General features: G+C 39.6%; 1 protein-coding gene across 1 annotated transcript in view; it reads right to left on the minus strand.

Annotated features, from left to right (window-relative positions):
* LOC139713117 (voltage-dependent calcium channel type A subunit alpha-1-like) overlaps positions 1-21,288 on the minus strand; it is a 303,372-nt gene that overhangs the window by 169,130 nt on the left and 112,954 nt on the right. Inside the window, exons 4-6 of the mRNA XM_071624874.1 lie at positions 6,626-6,731; positions 4,797-4,936; positions 1,499-1,611 (exon numbers count right to left, since the gene is read on the minus strand). Of these exons, the coding sequence (XP_071480975.1) occupies positions 1,499-1,611; positions 4,797-4,936; positions 6,626-6,731 (359 nt within the window). The remainder of the gene's footprint in view (positions 1-1,498; positions 1,612-4,796; positions 4,937-6,625; positions 6,732-21,288) is intronic.

A 21,288-nucleotide genomic window follows, 5' to 3' on the forward strand; every position in this document is an offset into this window, starting at 1 on the left:
TATTACATGGTAGTAATATCAACTGTTTGTGGTTTCAAAAAGTGAAATTGACCACAACTTCATATACCAAAATACACTAATTGATAAAACAACCAACATGTCTTGACATTTGAATAATCATACTTAACCAGAACAAAACAATTATCCACAAGCACCACACAGCTGATATATGGCAAATCATAGTGTCCTGACAACTATACCATGATCACTTTTTATTTATTTGTTCTTTTTACAGATTCAAAGGATGATACCCTTGAATAAATGAAATAAAGATTTGAATTTAATTCTATATCATTATTATTTTTATAACCTGTATGTTAATATTGTAATTACATTGCATTAACAAAGTCTTACGAATTGTGCAATGCATTTGGAGTAGAAGGCACAAAAGTTGTTATTGGCACTCAACAACCAAATACAATATCGATATAATGCAATGCTTTGAACAAATGTAATACATAAGTCATATTATGTATTATATATGTGGTTTTCACATTCCTATCACTGGAAACAAGGATGACACAAAAATGGAAACTTTCCCGATTTGCCAAATTTACAACTGTACCACTCCTGAAATGGAATAAGCTATATCTCAGTAAGAATGTTAGTTTTGTGCACACAAAAAACATTATGTAACGGAAGAGAAATAAAGCAAGGTCATTTGAATTCTAATCTTGTTGACAGAAACATGATCATGGACCTGATTTGTGAACAACATAATATGCATGTTGCTAAATTTTGTGCTCTAAAGTATATTACATTTATACATGCCACAAAGAGTCCAATGGAAAGTGGACATACACACAAATTTGAACTAAGTGCATCCTTCAAATGAGCCACCACCATGTTAATATGAATGCACTTGCATTACCTTAAGGCAGTCTGACAAGGAATTATTGTGTGTGACGCTTGTATTACTTCTCTTCCAGTTTTCAATAGGGCCTGTACTCTAGTTTACAAAGGCAGATCTGATATCGTGTGGCAAGTTAATTGAAATTCCAGTGAGTTGGTGGCTGTTCATAATTTTGTATCTTTCTCAGACAAAACATTCAAAGATACACCAGATCATCCTAACTTTCAGCATTGACCATGTGCTCATAGGTCAACAGTGTCAGCAGATAACACATGATTTTGGAGAGTAGATACGTCCAAATATTTTCTTAGTACTTCACTGCTGGTTGGTTTAGATCCTGAGGGGGGTGCACCGGGCACGTGTCCCCTCTTTATTTTTGGTTTAAAAAAAGAAATACAAAGAAAAAAAATGGGGGGGGGGGGGGCACGTGACCCGCCTTTAATTTTGTAAAGGCACCTCCCCTTTAAGGAATTCCTGGATCCACTCCTGGTAATAATAAAAAAGATGTTGTGAATGGATAGACACACTAGTTGCACACTGATGATAATTTATACTTGATGGATGACCCAAGTTTGGATTCAGATCTACCTCTGCGGGTATGACATACAGGCCTGAGAGTTTGGAGAAAGTGGTAGGCCTACTTACTTGGGATACCAGACACTAGTTTGAGGGGCCGGAGAACTCTGACAGCTCGGAGGGTTCGCAGGTCAAAGCCACCGGACTGACTTTGGTTATTGGCTTCTACAACGGACACAGTACTGAAATGACCAATCAAAACAAGGCAGACCAAAACAATCACCATGGCAACACAGACAATGATCACTTGAGTTTTATCAATGAATACAGTATTCTCCACAAACTGTGCTTGTGATGCAGTAGTATTATAAAACTTGTGTCATGCATCTCAAAGCACAGAAGAAGATATGTCATGAATGATACCATTGCAATTCTGCTTGACTTATACATCACTGCTGAAAGCAAAATTTGCTTTTTCTAACTTGAGATGCATATTGTTAAAGACCTGGAAAAAACAGGCATTTTTAAACAATTTCTTGAACACTGAAATTCAAAATATTTACTTTATTTTTGCATTTTTCTTGTTTGTTTTGTCAAATAGAAAGAAGTGTAATTTACTCTTTATGGAAAACATAAGATGACCAAAAAGACCCTTATTAAAATATAAAAGTGATTCATTTCACGACAGTTCATAGAGAATACCTTGAAACAAAGTTAGAAATTAGACATACTCTGCTTTCAACAGGGGAAGGGGGATTAAAAATACAAGTTCACTGACACTATCATGGGATAATTTCATCACTGGGATATTTCATAACAGGGACAAAAGTGTTAGAGTTCTAGGGAGTACAGGGGAGAGAGAAAGAGACAGAGACAGAAACAGACTAACAGACAGACAGACAGATGGACAGGGAGAGGAAGAAATAAGTGACAAATATGTTGAAGAATTTCCCTTACAGGATATTTTTAAACAATTTAAGAACCTTGGCTTCTCAGATGGAGCACTCTATCTACAGATAAAGGCAGATATGTGTGTATTATACATACATCCAAACTTGCATTATATCGCTCCAAATCCAGAGAAGCTTTCAAATTTTACCACCACCAAAAAAAAAAAGGTTTTAAATGACAAGCAGGATTACTCATGATACTCTCTGGGCAGCAAAAGTGAAAAAAGGAAAATTATTTTAGCCCTTTCTCAGTAAATGAGCCTAATGGGAACAAATTTAACACACATACCTATGGACAATAAATGAATGTTGCATGCAAAAAGTTAAAGAGAAAAGAGGACAGTCCTTTGATATGTAGTCATTTGGGAACAAAACGCCTGTGATGTAACACCTCAGACATGATGTTTATTTTTAAAAAAGTTACGTAATGAAATTGATATCCGTAATAAGTTTTATTCATGTGATCCCCAAATTGGCTCAATCATTACAGCTTGCAAAGCTTAACTAGAGAGGATATAGATGAGTCACAAGGAGGGAAGTGGTCCTCATTTCACGGCAGTTCTTCAAAATGGTATCAGGCAGCAGCGGATTGATTGTACAGTGAAACTTTAATAATATCTCCCTCACACAAACATGACCAGAGTAAACATGCTGTCTACAGTCATGCTAGTAATTAATGTCTCCCATCAGAGAGAGAGAGAAAAAAAAAGAGACAGAAAGAGAGATAGACAGAGAGATAGACAGACGGACTGACAGACGGACAGAAATCAATCAAACTTTATTGCACATTAGTTGATATTATATCCCAACTTCCGATGGAATTTCATGGATACTGGGAAGCATTTTTAGTTGTATTCAGTTACCACTTGGAACATAAAGTACAGTTCATACCAGGACATACAAATTCATGTAATATGACAAGAGCACTTGACAATAATGATTAAATATAAAACATTCTTTACATCAATACAATTATGACTCCACCTGTTTGGAAAATAAGAGAGTGTTATGTTACAACAATTGAACATCATATACACATCATGTGATGGATACTGCTTATCATATGATCACCCACTCAAATTACCAATGACAACCTCAGAAACTATGGTTAAACATTCAGTTATCTCAGCAATCGCTAACAAAATACAGACTACTTTTGATGAAACATGTACATCACAAAAGGCTCAAAGGCTTTTAAATCAGAGATATCAGAGAAACAAGCAAGACAAGTATCTTTCCTTCCTTCTTATAATTTTTAATTAAAGGAAAAACGTATGTTGACATTGAAAATTACACGTTTTCACGATTACACAATTACCTTTGCAGAGGTTTTATTTTTTCTTTCCCTTTGTAATGTTGAATCCCTACCAATGGAAGAACAATCATTGAGCATTGGCATTCCTCCCCCACCCTTCTTTAAGGGTTAGTGTTTTGTAGGTTAATAATACGACATCAGAATATCACATTGCACTGTCCACATGTCCACATTGCACAGTCCAGCTAAATGATCTCCAATACTCACTGGGGATGTTTGAGACCAGTTTAAGCGGTCTCAGTACCCGGACTGACCGGAGGGCCGGTTGGTCAAGAGAAGGGGCGAAAATGCTCGGTACACTGATTTATTCATCAGTGGACGGGAAGGCATTGTTAAGAAGGAAACACATTACAAAAAGTGGCTGTTTTTTAGTGCCACTTACATCATAATAAAAAATAGCATATAAATAAAAGTTGAAAACATTCACTTGTCCTGGAAAGTGGGAAAACAGCTTTCAGCACCTCCAAAGACAAGTTTATGTATTGTCTTTTTTTTGGGGGGGGGGAAGAGAGGTTGGTATAATTTCAGCAGTCACAAGATATGTCTTATAGAAAAGTTTTCATAAGAAATAGATAACAAAACACAGAATATTTATGTACAAAACATTTGCAAAAAAGAAGCCATGTTGATGTTTTTAGTGGTCAGACGTCATCTACTATATCTTGTAATCTTATTCCCACACACACACACACAAAATGGTTTCATCCGAATCACAGGCTGGTCAATGTCCTATGATCACGTGATATATCTGCCATATCAGCTGTAGTCAGTGGTTGGAGCGTGTGAAAACATCATCTGCGCTTGACATAGACGTCAGACTGAAATCCATTCAACGCTCGTGAGAGGCATTAATGACGGGATTTGTAGAATCAGTAGCCGATCGTGCCATGTTTTCGCATCCTCTTAAAAAAAAACAAAATCGCTCCGACCACTTTACGTACGTCGGCCTACGTGCACAAATATGCGGTTCCAGCATGGCACCGCATCTATTGTTGCAAAGACTAATGAATCGAGCGCCATACAAAAAACACTCGTGTCAGAGTTACAAGTTAGACGTAACACTGGTGGCGTAAGCAGAATTTAATATTGTGATGATGCGTGAATGATAGATACTTAGGGAAAATGAAAACATCAAAATACTGCTTCTGTACATATTGCTTACCCTGTGACAACTACTATGAAGTCCATGATGTTCCAACCGTTGCGTAGGTAGGAGTCTTCATGAAGAAGGAAACCAAGAGCGATGATCTTGATCGCTGCTTCGAGGCAGAAGATCGCCAAGAAGTAGACTTCTGTCTCCTCCTGCGGAACGAAATTTTGTCCAAAAAAAAAAAGAGAGAATAATATAAACGAATCTAAAAGTGAACAAGACTTCAAAGATTGACATGTATTTTCCAACAACAACAACAACAACAAAATAATAACGAAAACGATCATGCACACCGAAGAACCAGAGAGATTATTTTTTAGATTTATGTCTTTGATAGCAAATGGGGGAAAAGAAGCAGACGTGACTGCATAACCTTAGATATGTTTTCCCTTTTTCTGCGATTCACTTGAAATCGAAGTACGTGCAGGAAGCAAGAAATGTTGTCATAACTTTTACACATCGCCTACGCCAATTAAGATACTCGCACAGTAAACGAATCAAACTGGGCTTTTAGATGCAACTTTGGTACAAGCAACCGTTTCATAAAACGAACACGACATCGCTGTGCCCTCTTTATTGTGGTCAAGGCACACAAGAACAACCAAAATTCTAATTATCTGTTCGTTTTGTGAGTTTCCGTGTTGGTATACTGTTTAAAATTTTTGCTATGGCTTAGAAAACAATGGAAACGATGCTTGACAAACAACTTTATGAACAAATATCATTCTTACAACCTTTAGACCATACTGTACAGCCATGACAACACACGAAAAACGGATCACTGTTAGAGCCAGTTTGACTATAGAATCGATTCCGACCAAGCTGTTGTCTCACAGTGAATCTTACAGTTTATACCAAATGTTACCAAGATTGCAGCCGTCATAGCAACAAGCATGATGCTCACAGCTGATTGGTTATCGTCCAGCTGTTGTGATCATTGTCACGTGATCACCGTTGCAACTGTCGCGAATGCTCTCCCAGACACGGACCTGGGATGTACTTTGAGCGTAATTGAACGCGGGCGGCAGCGAGAGACATCGAAATCTGCATATGAAAGTGTATTCCGTGTGCACAGTATTCTTAAGAAAACCAACTTACACATGCTGATTTTACTGATCGTGGTGAACTGCGTCTAGAGCGTATGCGTAGAGAACATTTCCCCCCCCCCCAAAAAAAAAAAAAAAAAACCTCTCACACTCATCGATGTTTTATAAATTGGTCGATTCAGACATGCATGCGCATTGTGATTACGCGCCTGCTTTTGGCCTGCGAATTCGATGACGAGCATGTTCCAAAATGCATAAAACATCTGTGAACACTACGAGGCGTGTTCTTTTTTTTTTTCAGCAGGTGGTAACTAAAAGAAACGCGCGAAATAACAGACGCGATAATATCCGGTCGGTCTGAATCAAAACAGCCGGCTGCGGTTGAATTGTCGTCTTTCCATCTCATTCGCCTAAACCGCACTGAAATGGGAGGCGCCATGTATACTAACCCGTTCAAACCTATCATCTTAATAGAACAATTCGCAATTAGCGATGGTATCGAAAGAAAACAAGTGTATAGTTATGTCACCAATATATGTAATAAATCCAACTTGTTTTATTGTTTAAAAGCTCCCTTGAGTGTTCAGAAATGTAATTTCACTGCAGCTTAAAGTAACCGCCCAGCAGTTCGCGTTACTACTCGCTACAACTCTGTGTATCATTATGTCGTTTATCCCCAGACGACCTTTATCTGCTCATGTGCGGAATCTATCTACGAACTGGCCAACGCGAACAGGTTGCCCTTTTGTGACGACAGAGTATGAACAAGCACGTGACCTGACGTATGTAACTCACCAGTGACTGTGAGCGTGGTGTCTTGTCCTTCTCTGGAAGGTGAGTGTCCAGCGCTAACACCACACAGTTGGCTATGATGGTCGCCAGGATGAAGTACTCGAATGGAGTGAGGGGGGAAAAGGATGCAGTCAAGGAAAACATCTTGAAGTTTTGAACTCTTGGAAAAAAATCATACAAAACGAAAACATGGCTTTATCACGAAATTAACAAACACATGTAAAATGCGATTGAAGTGAAAGCAAAACACTTCACAAATGGTTACCAGTATTCTGACCTTTTCTATTAATACATTGCTCTATTGAATTTTAATTGGTGGAATCTGTCTGCATGGAAAAGTATAAAGCGGTGGGGGCCACAGCGAGAATAATTGCTGTGTGAAAGCGAGATTACAGATATCAGATAAAGATAAAAATTGGAACATTATTTAAGCGTGATTGTATGTAACACTATGTTAATGGCTTTTATGTTGTAGATATTGTTTTGTTACGGTTTTTATTGGGGGCATGCGATTCACATCGTAGGAACTTTTATTTTTTGGCAAATTTCAAGCGTACATAAGAGAACTAGTCGAACAGTGTGAAAAAAATACAGCTGTGAAAATAACACCGCAATACCTAACGAATATCAAATGTCTCTAACATACAGGGATCTATGTATCCATAGAAGGACTGCAATTAAATTCAACGGAATGGGAAAGTTCACATCTTCCTTAGATAACGATAAGGCGGGGAGGGGTGGGGTCGAAGGAAGCATATCTCACACATGATGGTACTCTTCTCTATATGAAACGGTGAAGATTGAGTTGCATTGCAAGCTCGTCGTGTCTAAAGCACAACTTTCACGTTGTTGTACATTTTCAGTTGATAAACAGTGAACGATGTGATTGGTAACAAATCATTCAAAATCGAATGCTTCTTTTTTTTTATAGGATTCGGGGGTGGGGCAAAGCTGAAGACTACAGAGTTGTGGTTTCGATAGGGGTGTGGGTAAAATGGGTATGTGCCATTGTAAAGCAATCCGAATGAACAGCGATATTAAAATCCACGGTGGCAGCCGTATATGGGACTGGTTCAAACCAGAATGTCCGCAAACTCGACAGGTTTAAAATTTGACTCGATGGGGGGAAGGCGCGCTCACACCAAACAAATCAAAAACCCTTGATTGGATCGAAATGACTCGAAAACGGTGGTTTCTTCGCAGATTTTGAAAATGATAGAGAGAGAGGTGGAGGGGGGAGATTCGTCCACTTTTCATTCTGAGACTTGGAGGCACCGAGAATGATTTGGAATGACAACACTGAAGACGGGAGATGAACAAGACTGGGCGTATGTGCACCGGGGGAAGTTATGTGAGAGTGCAAATATACACAGGCCTTGGAAAGAGTGCAATGTAAGCAGACGAGATAAGATTACGTTTTTATGACTGTAAATCACTGGGAAGATATCTTCGGCGGGGTTATTGGCGAACCGTCCCGTGCCGACGGAGCATTAGACGCTCGTGAAATGAACGTTAATCGGGAATCAAGCTCGGAGCAAAGCACAACTGGGGAAAAAAAGAAAGAGGGGGATCCTAATTTACGATTACGCCCTCCCTGCTCATCTCCACGGCTGCTTCGTTGATAGGTCCTTCCTCAGAATCGTGCGGTAAAAGTTTCTCCTTTTATGGCTTACATATCAATAAAGCTCTAAATCATAATGGCGGACCATCATGATTGGCTAATGCCAAACGGCAGACAAGGCACAAAAACCAAGTAAAAGAGAGAGAGAGGAAAAAAAGAACCCACAAAATTGACAACCCTTGGAAATGACATGCACAGTATTCAGACACTGTATTAGCTCGCTGTCAGAAAACCTTCGCTTGTTGATATTGCGAGGCCTACACCTTTGACCACGAACTATAATCGCACAGAAGAAAGAAATCTATTTTTTTTAAATTTTTACACTAAAAAACAGATGCGTGTGTGTGTGTGTGTGTATGTGTGTCAAATTGTTACGTCATGTATTAACGACAAGATGAACAATGCATATACGCCCTGACGAGTCTGCCCTAATCCACATTGACGCACTTTCGTTTCGCAGTAAGGCGTCTGTATTTTGGTCTCTGGTAACGGGTCATACAAAGTCCATCTCAAAGAAAGGCGAAACACAAACACATCCAACAAAATACATTATTGCTAGTACAAATAGACTTGGCATGCCTGCGCATATGCAGGAGTTATCATCTCTCTAAACCAACAGAATACCTCCGTACATCTTCATGACAGATTAGCAGAACGTATCGTCTGAATTTAGTGTTACTGATGGGCGGAAAGTCGACGGCAGTTTAGAACAATCACTTTGATGGGTCGCGTTTCTATAGGAACCGTTTAAGAGTTTCCCTCTATCAAGCCATGTTGCATGATGTTACAGAGACACATGTATACATCACGTAATGGTATGGTGCGCAACAGTTGTGTCTGTGTCTGTGAGTGTGTGAGTGTGTGTGTGTGTGTGAGTGTGTGTGTGTGTGTGTGTGTGTGTGTGTGTGTGTGTGTGTGTGTGTGTTGGTGGGTGAGAGATAGAGAGAGATAGAGAAAGAGGGAGAGAGAGAGAGAGAGAGATGCGGGATTGTGCATCTGTTTCTTTGGAACGACTGTTTGTTATTGAAATATGGAACGTCGTTCGTTAATGTAAAGTGCATTTTATTAGTTTGTGACCTTTAATCTTGGCATTATACAAGAAAATAAATATAATTATTCGCATGATGTAACCTTACCGTCCTTGCCTCCCCCTTTATTTTGCTCTCATGTACGCGGCACTATCATGTCAATAATCATTATGATCATTTTGCTTTCTCTTATCATCAAATTTGTTACCCTTCACTTTTACATTCATTTTCTTCTTGTCTTTTGTATACCTGCTGTTTTTTTCTTTACCTTTGCCTCCTTCCCGTCCTGTTGGCAAAAGGTGATGTTTCGTAAACCTTTTTTTTTTTTTTTTTTTTTTTTTTGGGGGGGGGGGGGGTGACATCGTCACAAAAAAAAAGAAAATCAAGTGCAATTAAGATGCAAACTGAACGTTTCCCCGCAAGCGTGGTGGATTAGCGCATGCAGTAAATCCGCCCTACCCTTCCGCTGTCTCACTGCTTATTTAGCTTCCGTAAATAAAAAGAGTCGCCAAGCATCTATCGCAGAAAACCAGCCAAGCAACGAAAGAATGACAGAGGAATTAGCGGCTTAAAAAAAAAAGAATGGAAAAGAACAGGATTGAGGGAAAACAATAACAATGACAAATAGTCAAAATACAGGAGAATCAAGTTTCCCCTTCAATGCAATATCATTATCATTCACAAGAGAGGAAAGACCAAGATGCATTACATTTGTTAGCATTTTGCCATGAGGCCGACCGGATGTTGTCTAGGCTCACGGGAATAGGCACAAAATAAGATAGTGTGTAAGAAAATGCCCACAGACATACAGTCATACACAATTACACAAATATAAAGAAATACAAATGATGCAAGACACGTATCCCGCTGAGGAAACGATATACGAAGATGCTTTTTAGATCCTTTTATATTTTTTTTTCTCTCCAAGTCTCAGTAATATTTTTCCGCCAGGGTTACTTGGCGTCATTCTTCATTGCTAATGTCGCTATCAAAATGAATGCGTCACATATTTGCATTAGCCTTGCTGAGTGAAGTCAATAAAAGGAATAATAATAATACAGATTTTCTGTAACGCGCAACATGAGCGCTGTAAGCGGAAAGATATAGAAACATAAAACTAGACATCTGAGAATTCGGGGAGAGTAAGGTAATAAAACATATTCCAAAGATAAATGGACGATACGGACAAAAAGATTTTACGAAAATATTAATGTTTTCAAAAGATATATATTTTAGATGGGCTTTCATTTATTCAACAATTAACTCAAAATTTTGTAGAGGGATCGTTGATAGTTCAGAAATAGTTTCAAAATAATGATTTTGTGTTCGTTCAATAGGGCAGCGACTAATTAAGACACACATATATATATGCATGCATTCACACACAACCACACATAGACACAGATAGACAGAAAGACATACACACACTATCACACACTCACAGTCTGCTATTCTTTACTTGAAAATCATACATGAAGCGCAAGTCTGTATATTATGTGCAGAATCTGGTCGCTACTTTTTTTTTCTGTGTAGAGAAATGTGTAGAGTAATGGTACTGTTCATCACGTAGCTGTGCAGATATGTTACCTATCAGATACAGTACTCTCATTTACAATTAGTCCATGGGCCAGGCCAGATATTGGTACCATCTGAGGTGGCAAAACCTTTTTGGTGTCATTTTGTTTGTCGGGCATAGATATGCTTATCAAGCTATGATAGCATTTCCAAATGAGTAGCTTAGTCATAGTAAATGAATTTTTAACCAATTTGGTTTCGTTGTTATATCCCTATACTTCTGAATCGAAACTAACCGCCATACAAAGAAGAGCACAGTCTTCTGTATGTTCACAGATGTTCTGTTGTAAACGCGGTGCGCTTAGTCTTTATTCAAGGCAGCGAAGGGAATATCCAAAGGTTATGATGTCCACAGCGCTTAGTTCTCATTCTAGACGGCGAAGGGAATATCCAAAGCGTATGATACAGTGTATATCCTTTTATCTAAAAACAACAACAACAACAACAAAAGCAATTCCTAGTGAATTTTACCGTATTTTTCAATCATTTATCATTTTCCTGTGAAAACGCTACGGTGAAAATGCTGATACCACGCCAATGTCGCTTTATTTCCCTCCAACAATATAAGATAATGCAAAAACAATGTACCGGTACACTACGATACATTATAATGAATGATATTGTAAATGAACAGAGTGATTTTTGTTTAAAACTGATGTATTTGTTGATAGGGTAGTATAAAAACAGTATAGATAATCCCTTTTATGAGGAACTTTAGATATGATAACGGTACATTGGTCTAGATAAAGAACTAAGCGCACCGCGTGACAGCTGTGGACATCATAACCCTTTGGATATTCCCTTCGCTGCCTTGAATAAAGACTAAGCGCACCGCGTTTACAACAGAACACCTGTGGACATACAGAAGGCAGTGCTCTTCTTTGTATAGCGGTTTAGTTTCGATTCAGAAGTATAGGGATATAAATACGAGACCAAATTGGTTAAAAATTCATTTATTTTGACTAAGCTACTCATTTAGAAATGCTATCATAGCTTGATAAGCATATCTATGCCCGACAAACAAAATGACACCAAAAAAGTTGTGCCACCTCAGATGGTACCAACAACCCATTTTTCGGGTCTTGGCCCATGGACTAAATGATTAGTGTCAGCTGTATTCGCATGTTAAGAATACACACATATTAAATCCCATATCCTGCCTAGTAATAAGGTGTTGTCAGCTAGAAGTGGAGGATGTAGAAGAATAATGAGGATTGCACGGGTTCTGGGATGATGCAATAATTTTCCTAAAATGTAACATTATGTCCGAATTATGCAGACTCGGACTTGCATTGTTCTTTTCTATCAGCGATATTGGGTGCGTTGTATTGTAATGTGAAAATATCAATATACACGTATATTGGATTATGTTCGTATTCATCTCTGACATTTAGGGGCGATGATACCATACCAGCAGTAATAATATTGTGTAAGGAAGAAAATGTAGCTGAACTCTACTGCTCGTCCAAAACTGAGCTATCTTTAGGGAATATGTATGATTGGTATCATAACATAAGGAATCGATCGCTACTTTTTATTTGGCATGACTCTTCTTGATAAATTTAGAACAGCCTTGAGGCCTGCGGGCTGTTGTAAGTTAAACCGAAAGGGTATACACGCAAACGCTGTGAGGCTGAGCAAAATTGCGTCATATATAGCCTTAAGTTTCTGCTTCTGATCGTCCGGGGAGACGAAAATACCAGTTTTTTGAGAAGGGTGTTTGTGGCTCACTTCTATTCGTCCCATAACTTGCGTCATAGGAAGCGTGCTCTGTAGACGTTTTGAGACCATCCCATCGGACGCTGTGCAGTGCAGATCACTATCGACCTACTTCGTGAGGAAAGTGGAACGTATAGAGCAGTGGCCAGATTATCATGGCTGCCTTTTGGGTTATTGCTGGCAGATTGCGAAAGGAAAACGTGGCCAATTTGATCGTCTTGGGCAAATTCCAGGGGCACGCTTCATTGCTCGTGGCAGAGTAAATTGGTGACGCAAAGAAAGGGTGTGGTGGGGTAGGGGAGGGGATGATATGCATTGCAATGCAGACTTCTTCTCTGTTCTGTGTCATTGGTGAATTTCTCGATACAGCAAACATAAATGCGCGTGATATGATTCAAGGTTTACAGCGCAGGAAGACTCAATGCACCACTAATGACAAGTATAATTTCATTCAGAGTCTTGTTGCCGTTTTTTTAAAGTGAGAAAGAAGTAGTATTATGCATTTTTCTCTTTCCATAGGCAAATGAAGAGGAAAGAACTATTTTGGTTGGTGAGTAATAAAAACGTGCAGATCGTCTGTTGCACAGGAGCTTTTTTGCGTTAGGTCGCAAAATGCGCCATTAAACGACAATCTGATACATTGCATAAAGACAGAAGTAAGTTTGCAATACAGGACAGTGAAGGATGCGTGCAAAATACAATGATTATCACCTTACCAAAAGCGACCCCTATAAGTGTGGTTTTACGTGTCTTTGCGGGAACTGAGTAGGCCTAATCCATAATCTGACACATTGATGACACGGTTAGAAACCGTATGGTCGTGGGTTATAGATTGGAACATGGAAAATATATATGCCAAGATTTTTATCTTTACTATAGATCCAAGGTGGTGACGATAACGAGTAACAAATGGCAAGTTTGCGCCCGTGTTTTTATCCGTATAATATGTGCACTTTTGTTTTTGTTATATTACTCTCCATTTTCCATTTCTCATGTTTTCCTTTCAGCTTAATCTAATGACGTCATAATAGCTTTTCCACTGTAATACTTGAGGTATCCTTATATTCATTCATGCAGTATAAGGGCAAAGCATCTGCGTCAAATGGCTCATTGCATGACAAGATGAAACAACACATATTGTCAGAATACAGTAGACTTGATACCTATTGGCTCAAGTCAAGTGATAAATACCTAGGCAACCCTTGGTGAATAAACATAAAATTGCATATGACGAAGTCATATTCTGTATTTTTTTCGTCGATCATTGCTAAAAAATAAACGGTAAATATTCAATAAACGATTAAGATTTAGAATTCATAAAAGGACTTTGTCAGTCATTACCTTCTCTGTATGCTGTGTGTGAGGCTTCTGTATAAAGTTAATAATAATAAAGAAGAAAAAATCCCCCCTACGGAACCTCCTTGAATCATCCGCTATGATGCACGAGGGATAGCGGCCGATCCCTTCAGCGCAAGGGGTGCTCCAAAAGGGCGGAGCGATTTGTCATGTGCAGTGGCTCCATCTAATAATCTCATTCATTACATAGTAGCGGACTACGCGTCCTTCCGAACAGTTCCGCTCCGCTACATTTTTTCGGCCTTCACAGTGCTCGCTCGTCTATATAGATAGAGCGAATTCGATTGGAGCTCACCCGCTAAAATAAACCATTCGATATATTATATATACATACACATACACGGACTCGCTTCGGACATAGCAGGATGAGTTAAAGGCGAAGATGATAATCTAGAGGAGGGATTAAGAGTGGAAAACCTGTGCGTAAATTATGACATCAATCCACTCCCTTGACGTAAAGTTTAACACTGATAGAGACATAGAGTGAGAGAGAGAGAGAGACATAGAGGAGAGAGAGAGAAACATATAAGATATAAGAGGAAAACATATTAACAAAAGGGACTTTGTGGGATAGGACGAATTACTCTCACAAGTGAAATTAGATACACCATCAATCCGAATTGGTCTGCCAAGCAAGATTGAATGCCTCCCTCTGATTACATCTCTTTTTATTCTTGTGCTTTCTTTTTTCTTTGAGTTTGTCAGTCTAACATTGCTCGCAAGCTCAAGTGTGATAATCGTTCTGCCGCAAAGCTTGGACTCCGGGGAGTTTGCTCCGATAAACTGGTAACACTTTGATTAGATAAGAAACAGGTGTGTTCTTAGAGTCCTTTTTCCTTGTCTGAAGTCTCCTTTTTTGGGGGGAGGGGAGGTTTCCTGCGAGAAAATCGCATTGGCGTATTGAACTAGAAATTACATTTCGGGTGGGCACTAACAGGGTAGAATTGGGGTCGGGGAAGGGGCAGTGGATGGGAAGAGAGGAGGGGCGGGAACGGGAAACAGGGGCGCGGAGGAGAGATTGGAAGAAAAAGATTTCCCGTGAGGGTGCGGAGTCACGACCTCTCCATTCGTGGAAATGAAACGAATCAATAAAATGCAGACAAGAACAATTTCTATCTCATCTCGTTCGTTCAAATTTTCCATCATCACTATTCCGAGCATGATCACGCAAGCGATGTCATTTTACAGTTTATTTTCATTCTTTCTTTTTTTCTTTACTCCGTGATCGACCCCAAACGATGTTTCTCTCTGCAAACTATTCTCATGAAAATAAGAAATCATCACGTCAAGGATAACACAGGCCGTCAGAGTTGGAATGATATCGTTGTTATAGACATAATGTGTTTTATTCTTTTCGCTTCGTCATATATTTATTTTGCTGGCTGAACTTCATAAATCCAGTACGACGCAGTACGGATGTAATGCTTGTACCATCTTAATTTGCATGAAGTATGACTATTCATTGATCCTAACTTATACACAACGAAGTAAGTGTCACCAGGATCAGCTGTCCAATGTAAAGTTGAATAAAAGCTAATCGCTATTTTTACCGACTCTACAAGATTCCAAAAATCAGAAGTTAGCGTTTATTTACAAGTAATTTGTGTTCTGTTCATAAAATCGCTCTGTTATCCTTTGTCGGTAAAAATTCGAGGAATTAATACTCTATCTGTTCAAAGTGACGTTAGATGAACAGACCACTTTTTGTGGACTATAAACGCTCTTCAAATTCTTGTTTTCTCAGGGTTTTACGTATGTGAATATGTGTGTATGTGATGTGTATGTGTGTCCGTGAGTGTGTACGTTTCCTTTTTTTTTTTGTGGCCCTTGTGGGCCAGCTTATTCCACTTCGTTAAAATGTGCATAGGCGTGCACAGTCTCGGGACCCGAAAAGAAACGACGAGGGTATGTCTCTTGGGGAAGGTAACCAGAAACTTCCATTCGACTCACCTTTACAGGCAGGGCTCATTTTATATCACCCTCCCCACTCTCTCCCTTCTTCAACTCATTAATATTTCACGAAGAGAAACTCCCGGTATATTCGTCCGTGACGGCCATTTGATTATCGCTCGATGTGGAAGAAAGAGAGAATGGCAGACAAAAAAGAGCAGATGGACGAAGAGAAAGAAAGATAGGAAGGAGACAGAGGAATATTGAACAAGAGATGTATACGTTCATCTCTTCTTATGTATCTATGAAACTATCTACCTGCCTACAAATATATCGACTTTTAAGAGAGATCTGTAGATAGATAGCAAACATAAGAACAGAGAGGAACACTTAACAAACGTCAAGAAAATGTTAATATATTGGTCTATTTCACATAAGACTCAGGTCGTATGTGGGTTAAAGTATGAGTTAACACGCAAAGAATACGATTGATGGAGCTAATGTAACAGGGATCAGCTAGAAAGGAAGAAAAAAAAATCTCACATTAGTGAAACACTGAATGCAACCAGTGAGCATTTGTCAAAATCATGATTACGAGCACACTCAATCGATGACACACATAAATTTTGATGCGTGTCAACAGATACAATGACAACAAGCAGCTGGATAAAAGTATAGATACAATTAAAATATGATTAAAGGAATATTACGATTGAGAGAGAGGGGGGGGGGGGGGATAAACGATAGATGGAGAAAGGACGGGGTGGGGGGGGGGGGAGGGGAGAAGAGCACAGTGGCAGTGGAGATGATGAGGCGACAAGGGGGTGGAAAGTGGCGAGCTTTCCGCGCGGAAAGCTGCGAGGGAGAGAGGAAGCGACACAAGAGATGCAGCAGGCACTCGAGCCGTGTATAATAAACCCTGCATCCTACAGGGGCGCGGGGTACTAATATTCCGAGGAGCAAAATGGGAGAAAAAGCTCTCCACCGAGGCCTTTTCTGGGTCACCTTTCGACTTTCGAAGCTATTACACGGATAACGGTAGGCCCTACAATACGTCGCTGAAATGTATACAAGTGGCGCTAATTTGGAAGAGGGTATACTGGACGTAGAGTCCACGCATGCATCTTATGCTAATGACTGGCGCCAGCTTGATGAATAATTCATAACTTTCCAGCCACGTACCACATACTGTACGAATTCACCCTCATCCTACATCATCATCGCCGAAAGGGACCGGCGCTTCGTTCGCTAATCGCTTTTGGTACTCCCTAGGACACGCAAATTCTACTGTGGCATTTTGATTCTAACTATACCGGTTGATGCATTCCACAAAAAAGTATCCCCGTATGCCATCTTCTCCGCGCTAAATCATAAGCATTCCGCTAATTACAGGATAGTTACGACTGGATTCTATAAAACAAGACGGAAGCGTTATCTCGGTAGTTTCCTCAATACTACCTCTCATCTTATACCTTATCTTAATTCGACAATTACCACAGAAAACGTTCGCTCCACAGTATATCTTTATAGAATTGCCACTGATCACGGTGAATACAGAGATCATTAATTTCAAAAGCCGGTGCAACACTCTCTGTTCGACCTGTAGTCAAAACTGAGTTGCACGTATCTATGTGTGTATGGAAAGCCATTCGTAGACATCCAAAAAATTTTAATCATAACCACCACGACTTTATCAGATGGCTAACAGAGTTGACCAAGAGACATAGTCCAGTATAATTTTTCAATCATAATTCACAAATAACATGATTATTATTATGATGGTAACAACGACATAGCAGATATGTGAAGCAAGTGGTTTGATCACAGCTATCTCTCTTCTAAAAGAATGCGTATCTTGAGAAAAGATATGGTTCAAATTTACAAATGAACTAAGTATTCTGACTGTCTGATGTCGAATTAAGGTCTGCTATGTTACTGTAATCTGATAATTCAGTACAGTCCCACTTTCCAAACCTTACTATGTTGGCGGCATTTCGAAAAGGCAGAAAGAGACATAAAATGAAACTCATAATTGTAGTGTTGTCGTGTTTGTTAACAGATGATAGCCAATATAAGTTTGATGCTCATTTTAAAAGAGACGTTGCAGTAAATTTCATTGAAGTAGCATTATTTGTCATGTAAGGGTTTGTAAACGGCAAAATTGCGATGCTGCCATTGGCTAGCTGGTAATAAAGTATTGACACCACCCGTTATGATGACTCAGAATCACGACCTTAGGTGCAAAAAGAAAGAGGTGTTGGACGGAGCAAGGGAACGTGGTTTTCTTTGTTTTTGTTTTGACTCTAGCAAGCGTTATGTCGATGGCCGGCCAATTCGCGTTTGTGTGTGAGTCAATTTCATGCACATGCATATTCGATTGGGTTGAGGTCATACTTTGATTTACTGTACAGTCATTAACAACTTGTGACGTCATCTACGACCTGTGAAGTAACCCTTTAACATTTTGGGGTAAGACACCAACAGAAATCACGTTCAAAATTTCGTTAAACCTGTCACTGACTTTGAATTCAACATCCTCAATCTACACTGCATGTATGTAAAGGGGGGTAGGGGTGGTCTCAGAAAGGAAATTTGAAACAAATCACGGGATGAAGTGAGCATCCACTTAAAATGCACATTTTGCATCGTCGAAACATTTACTTCATGTTCAATCGTAAACTTATATTTTCGTGTGCCGACTAGCAGATGATACAGAGATTTGAAGAGGAAAAGAAAATGCAGTTCAACGCAATTCAGTAAACAGCTTCATTTCAACTGCCCGTATAGAAAATGGGTCATTTTAGTGGAAATAGAATATTTATGTGTATTTCTTTACAGGTATGATCTGGTAGAATTAGGAAAAAATAATTAGGAAGAAATGAATATAAGGCAGGTGGTATTCTACGAAGCCACTGCTTTGTAGAAAAGAGGCAGCAAAATGCATTAAACTACGGTACCGTTAATTTCCTTAGAAACTATCATGAGCTTTACAATATGTATCCGCTATCCAACAAACTGAAGCAAATTTCGACATAAAAACACATACCGCAGAGATCTTTCGGGAACTGAGAAATTCCCTCCCACGCGAGGTGATTATCAAAGATGAATTTTGCAATCATGATGGGCCGAGGAATTACTTGGAAATAGCCTCCACTCCCACGACACAACTTTCCCGTCTCTTCCCCCCCCCCCCCCCCACCACCACACACACCGCCCCCTCCCCTATGGGAATGGACTTTAATGACGACACAATACGACAATGGTCTATACACCGTCTCTATCGCATGTATCATTTTGTGCGCACTTCTAGATGCTACTGACTGTATAATTACATCGTGGCAGCACCGACAATGCCATTTTCGACACAGAATGCACTTGTCAAGAAATTTAACCCCGCTTTTAGCTATCGATGTTTTTTTTTTTCATTCCTTACGCATGCTCATACGAGATATCACTATTTCGCTAGATACGGATTGAACGGAATCTTTATGAATAATGTCGGGTTACTGAATTTCTTTTCACACTTGACTTCTACGGACAATACGGCTCACGATCACAGAATACTCTCAGTTGTTTATGTCGACATTCTAAATATAACAGACATAGGCCCATCACTGCACTGCTACAAATGACCAACTTCAAGAATCCATTAGGCCCACAACATGATGAAAACCCCATCTGAAATAGATACATGTACTGTGTACTAGAAATAAAGGGATCGATCAAAAAGATAATAAATTATGTACACACCCACACGCACACACACACACACACTATATATATATATATATATATATCATATATCATGTCATATCATATATCATATCATATCATATCATATTAATTTAGCTTCAGAGAGAGAGAGAGAGAGAGAGAGAGACGGGGGGGGGTGGGAGCCAAATAAAGACAGGCAGGTATTTAGTCATATCTATAAATCTATAACTTCCGTAGTCTAGTAACCAAACGCGAGTTATTCCACATCTCTGAGCTCTTAGACGGAGCTCACAGGTAAATGCATCAGTGCCAATAATCGGGACACCTACATACGGGAACCAACCTGATTGAGAGATGAGCAGAGAAAGGAGAGGGGAAGGAGAGATAGATGGTGAGAGTGGAGAGGAAGAAGAACAAGAAGAAGAAGAAGAGGAGCTGTACGTGATGGGAGAGCAGGCTGGACACGTCTCACTCGGCAGTCACGTGACTATGACTGAATTGATGACCGTTTTATCGTAAGGATTGCATGTCAATTCTGATTTATCCCGCGCGAGGACCCCCCAGTCTCCCGATTGGTTTACGATATCTGCAAAAATCAGCCATCGCTTGTGATCCATCCAACCAGGAAAGGAGATAGATAGATGGAGAGAGAGAGAGAGAGAGAGAGAGAGAGAGAGGGGGGGGGGGAGGAATAAAGATTGAGTGATGAGAGTCATTCTCATAAAATCATTTCTAGTTGAGTTGACTTGACAAAGTCTAACGCCATGCACTTAATGTGACCGATATCTTCATGTTTATTCCTTCTTGCACACATGTACAGTTTTTTATATCTATTGCGACAGATGATTCTACACAAAGAGAAGAAGAGAGAGAGAGAGAGAGAGAGAGAGAGAGAAAGTGAGAGAAAGTGCGAGAGGGGAGAGAGAGAGAGAGAGAAGGAGAGAAGAGAGTGGGAAATACAATATGCTAGTGAACGCTAGGATTACGATGAAATAAATCCAGCGTACATAACGGGTTGAAATTCAAATTATGACGACACCTGGCGCGCCAATGTCTCACACAATTAGGCATTTACCGTGACAGATGTCGCCGAAATTGTATGTTAATGGTATGTGTCTATGCATGCATGCATGCACGGTTACACCCGCTCTCGCATTGTTTTACGGATTCTCCTTTCTTTCACCGTATCGATCGATCGGCAGTATTATGCATTGATCGTTACAACGCATCATCCCTTCAGTACGTAACAAAATGGTTGTGCAAAGAGAATTTTCCTTGTATAATATAGCATGCGTGCCTGCAGTTATGACTGCTTCGTGACACTTTGTATACATAGTATACTATCACTTCTTTGTCATGGTGTACAAATTGTTAAGAACTCGTGAAATGTCGAAAAGCAGGCTTAGTCATGTTGCGGCTGAAAGAAGTATTCATAATTCCACATCTATACATTACGTGCGACCAGTGAAGACGACAAATTACATGCCTAAATGTCTCAGTTACAATATCATCTTCTGTAAAAGGTATAGGGTATGGACCCATTAACAATTTGGGTTCAGATTCGTAAAGCTTTTTGAATATACCGCACTATATACTGCCCAGATGGATGTAGAAATTTAATACATCCACCATAGTCTGTTATCGCATGTACTACCCTGATGTACGTACATGGGAAACATTCTAACATGTGGTGAGTACACCTGTACTTTAGACAGGTTGTATGCATGCGCCATAAGCCTGAAAATATCGTACGGCTCACATGA

The sequence above is a fragment of the Diadema antillarum genome, unplaced genomic scaffold (assembly GCF_040938485.1).
Source record: "Diadema antillarum isolate AM-2024a unplaced genomic scaffold, OU_Dant_1.0 scf00000042, whole genome shotgun sequence".
In the NCBI taxonomy this organism is placed as follows: Eukaryota; Metazoa; Echinodermata; class Echinoidea; order Diadematoida; family Diadematidae; genus Diadema; species Diadema antillarum.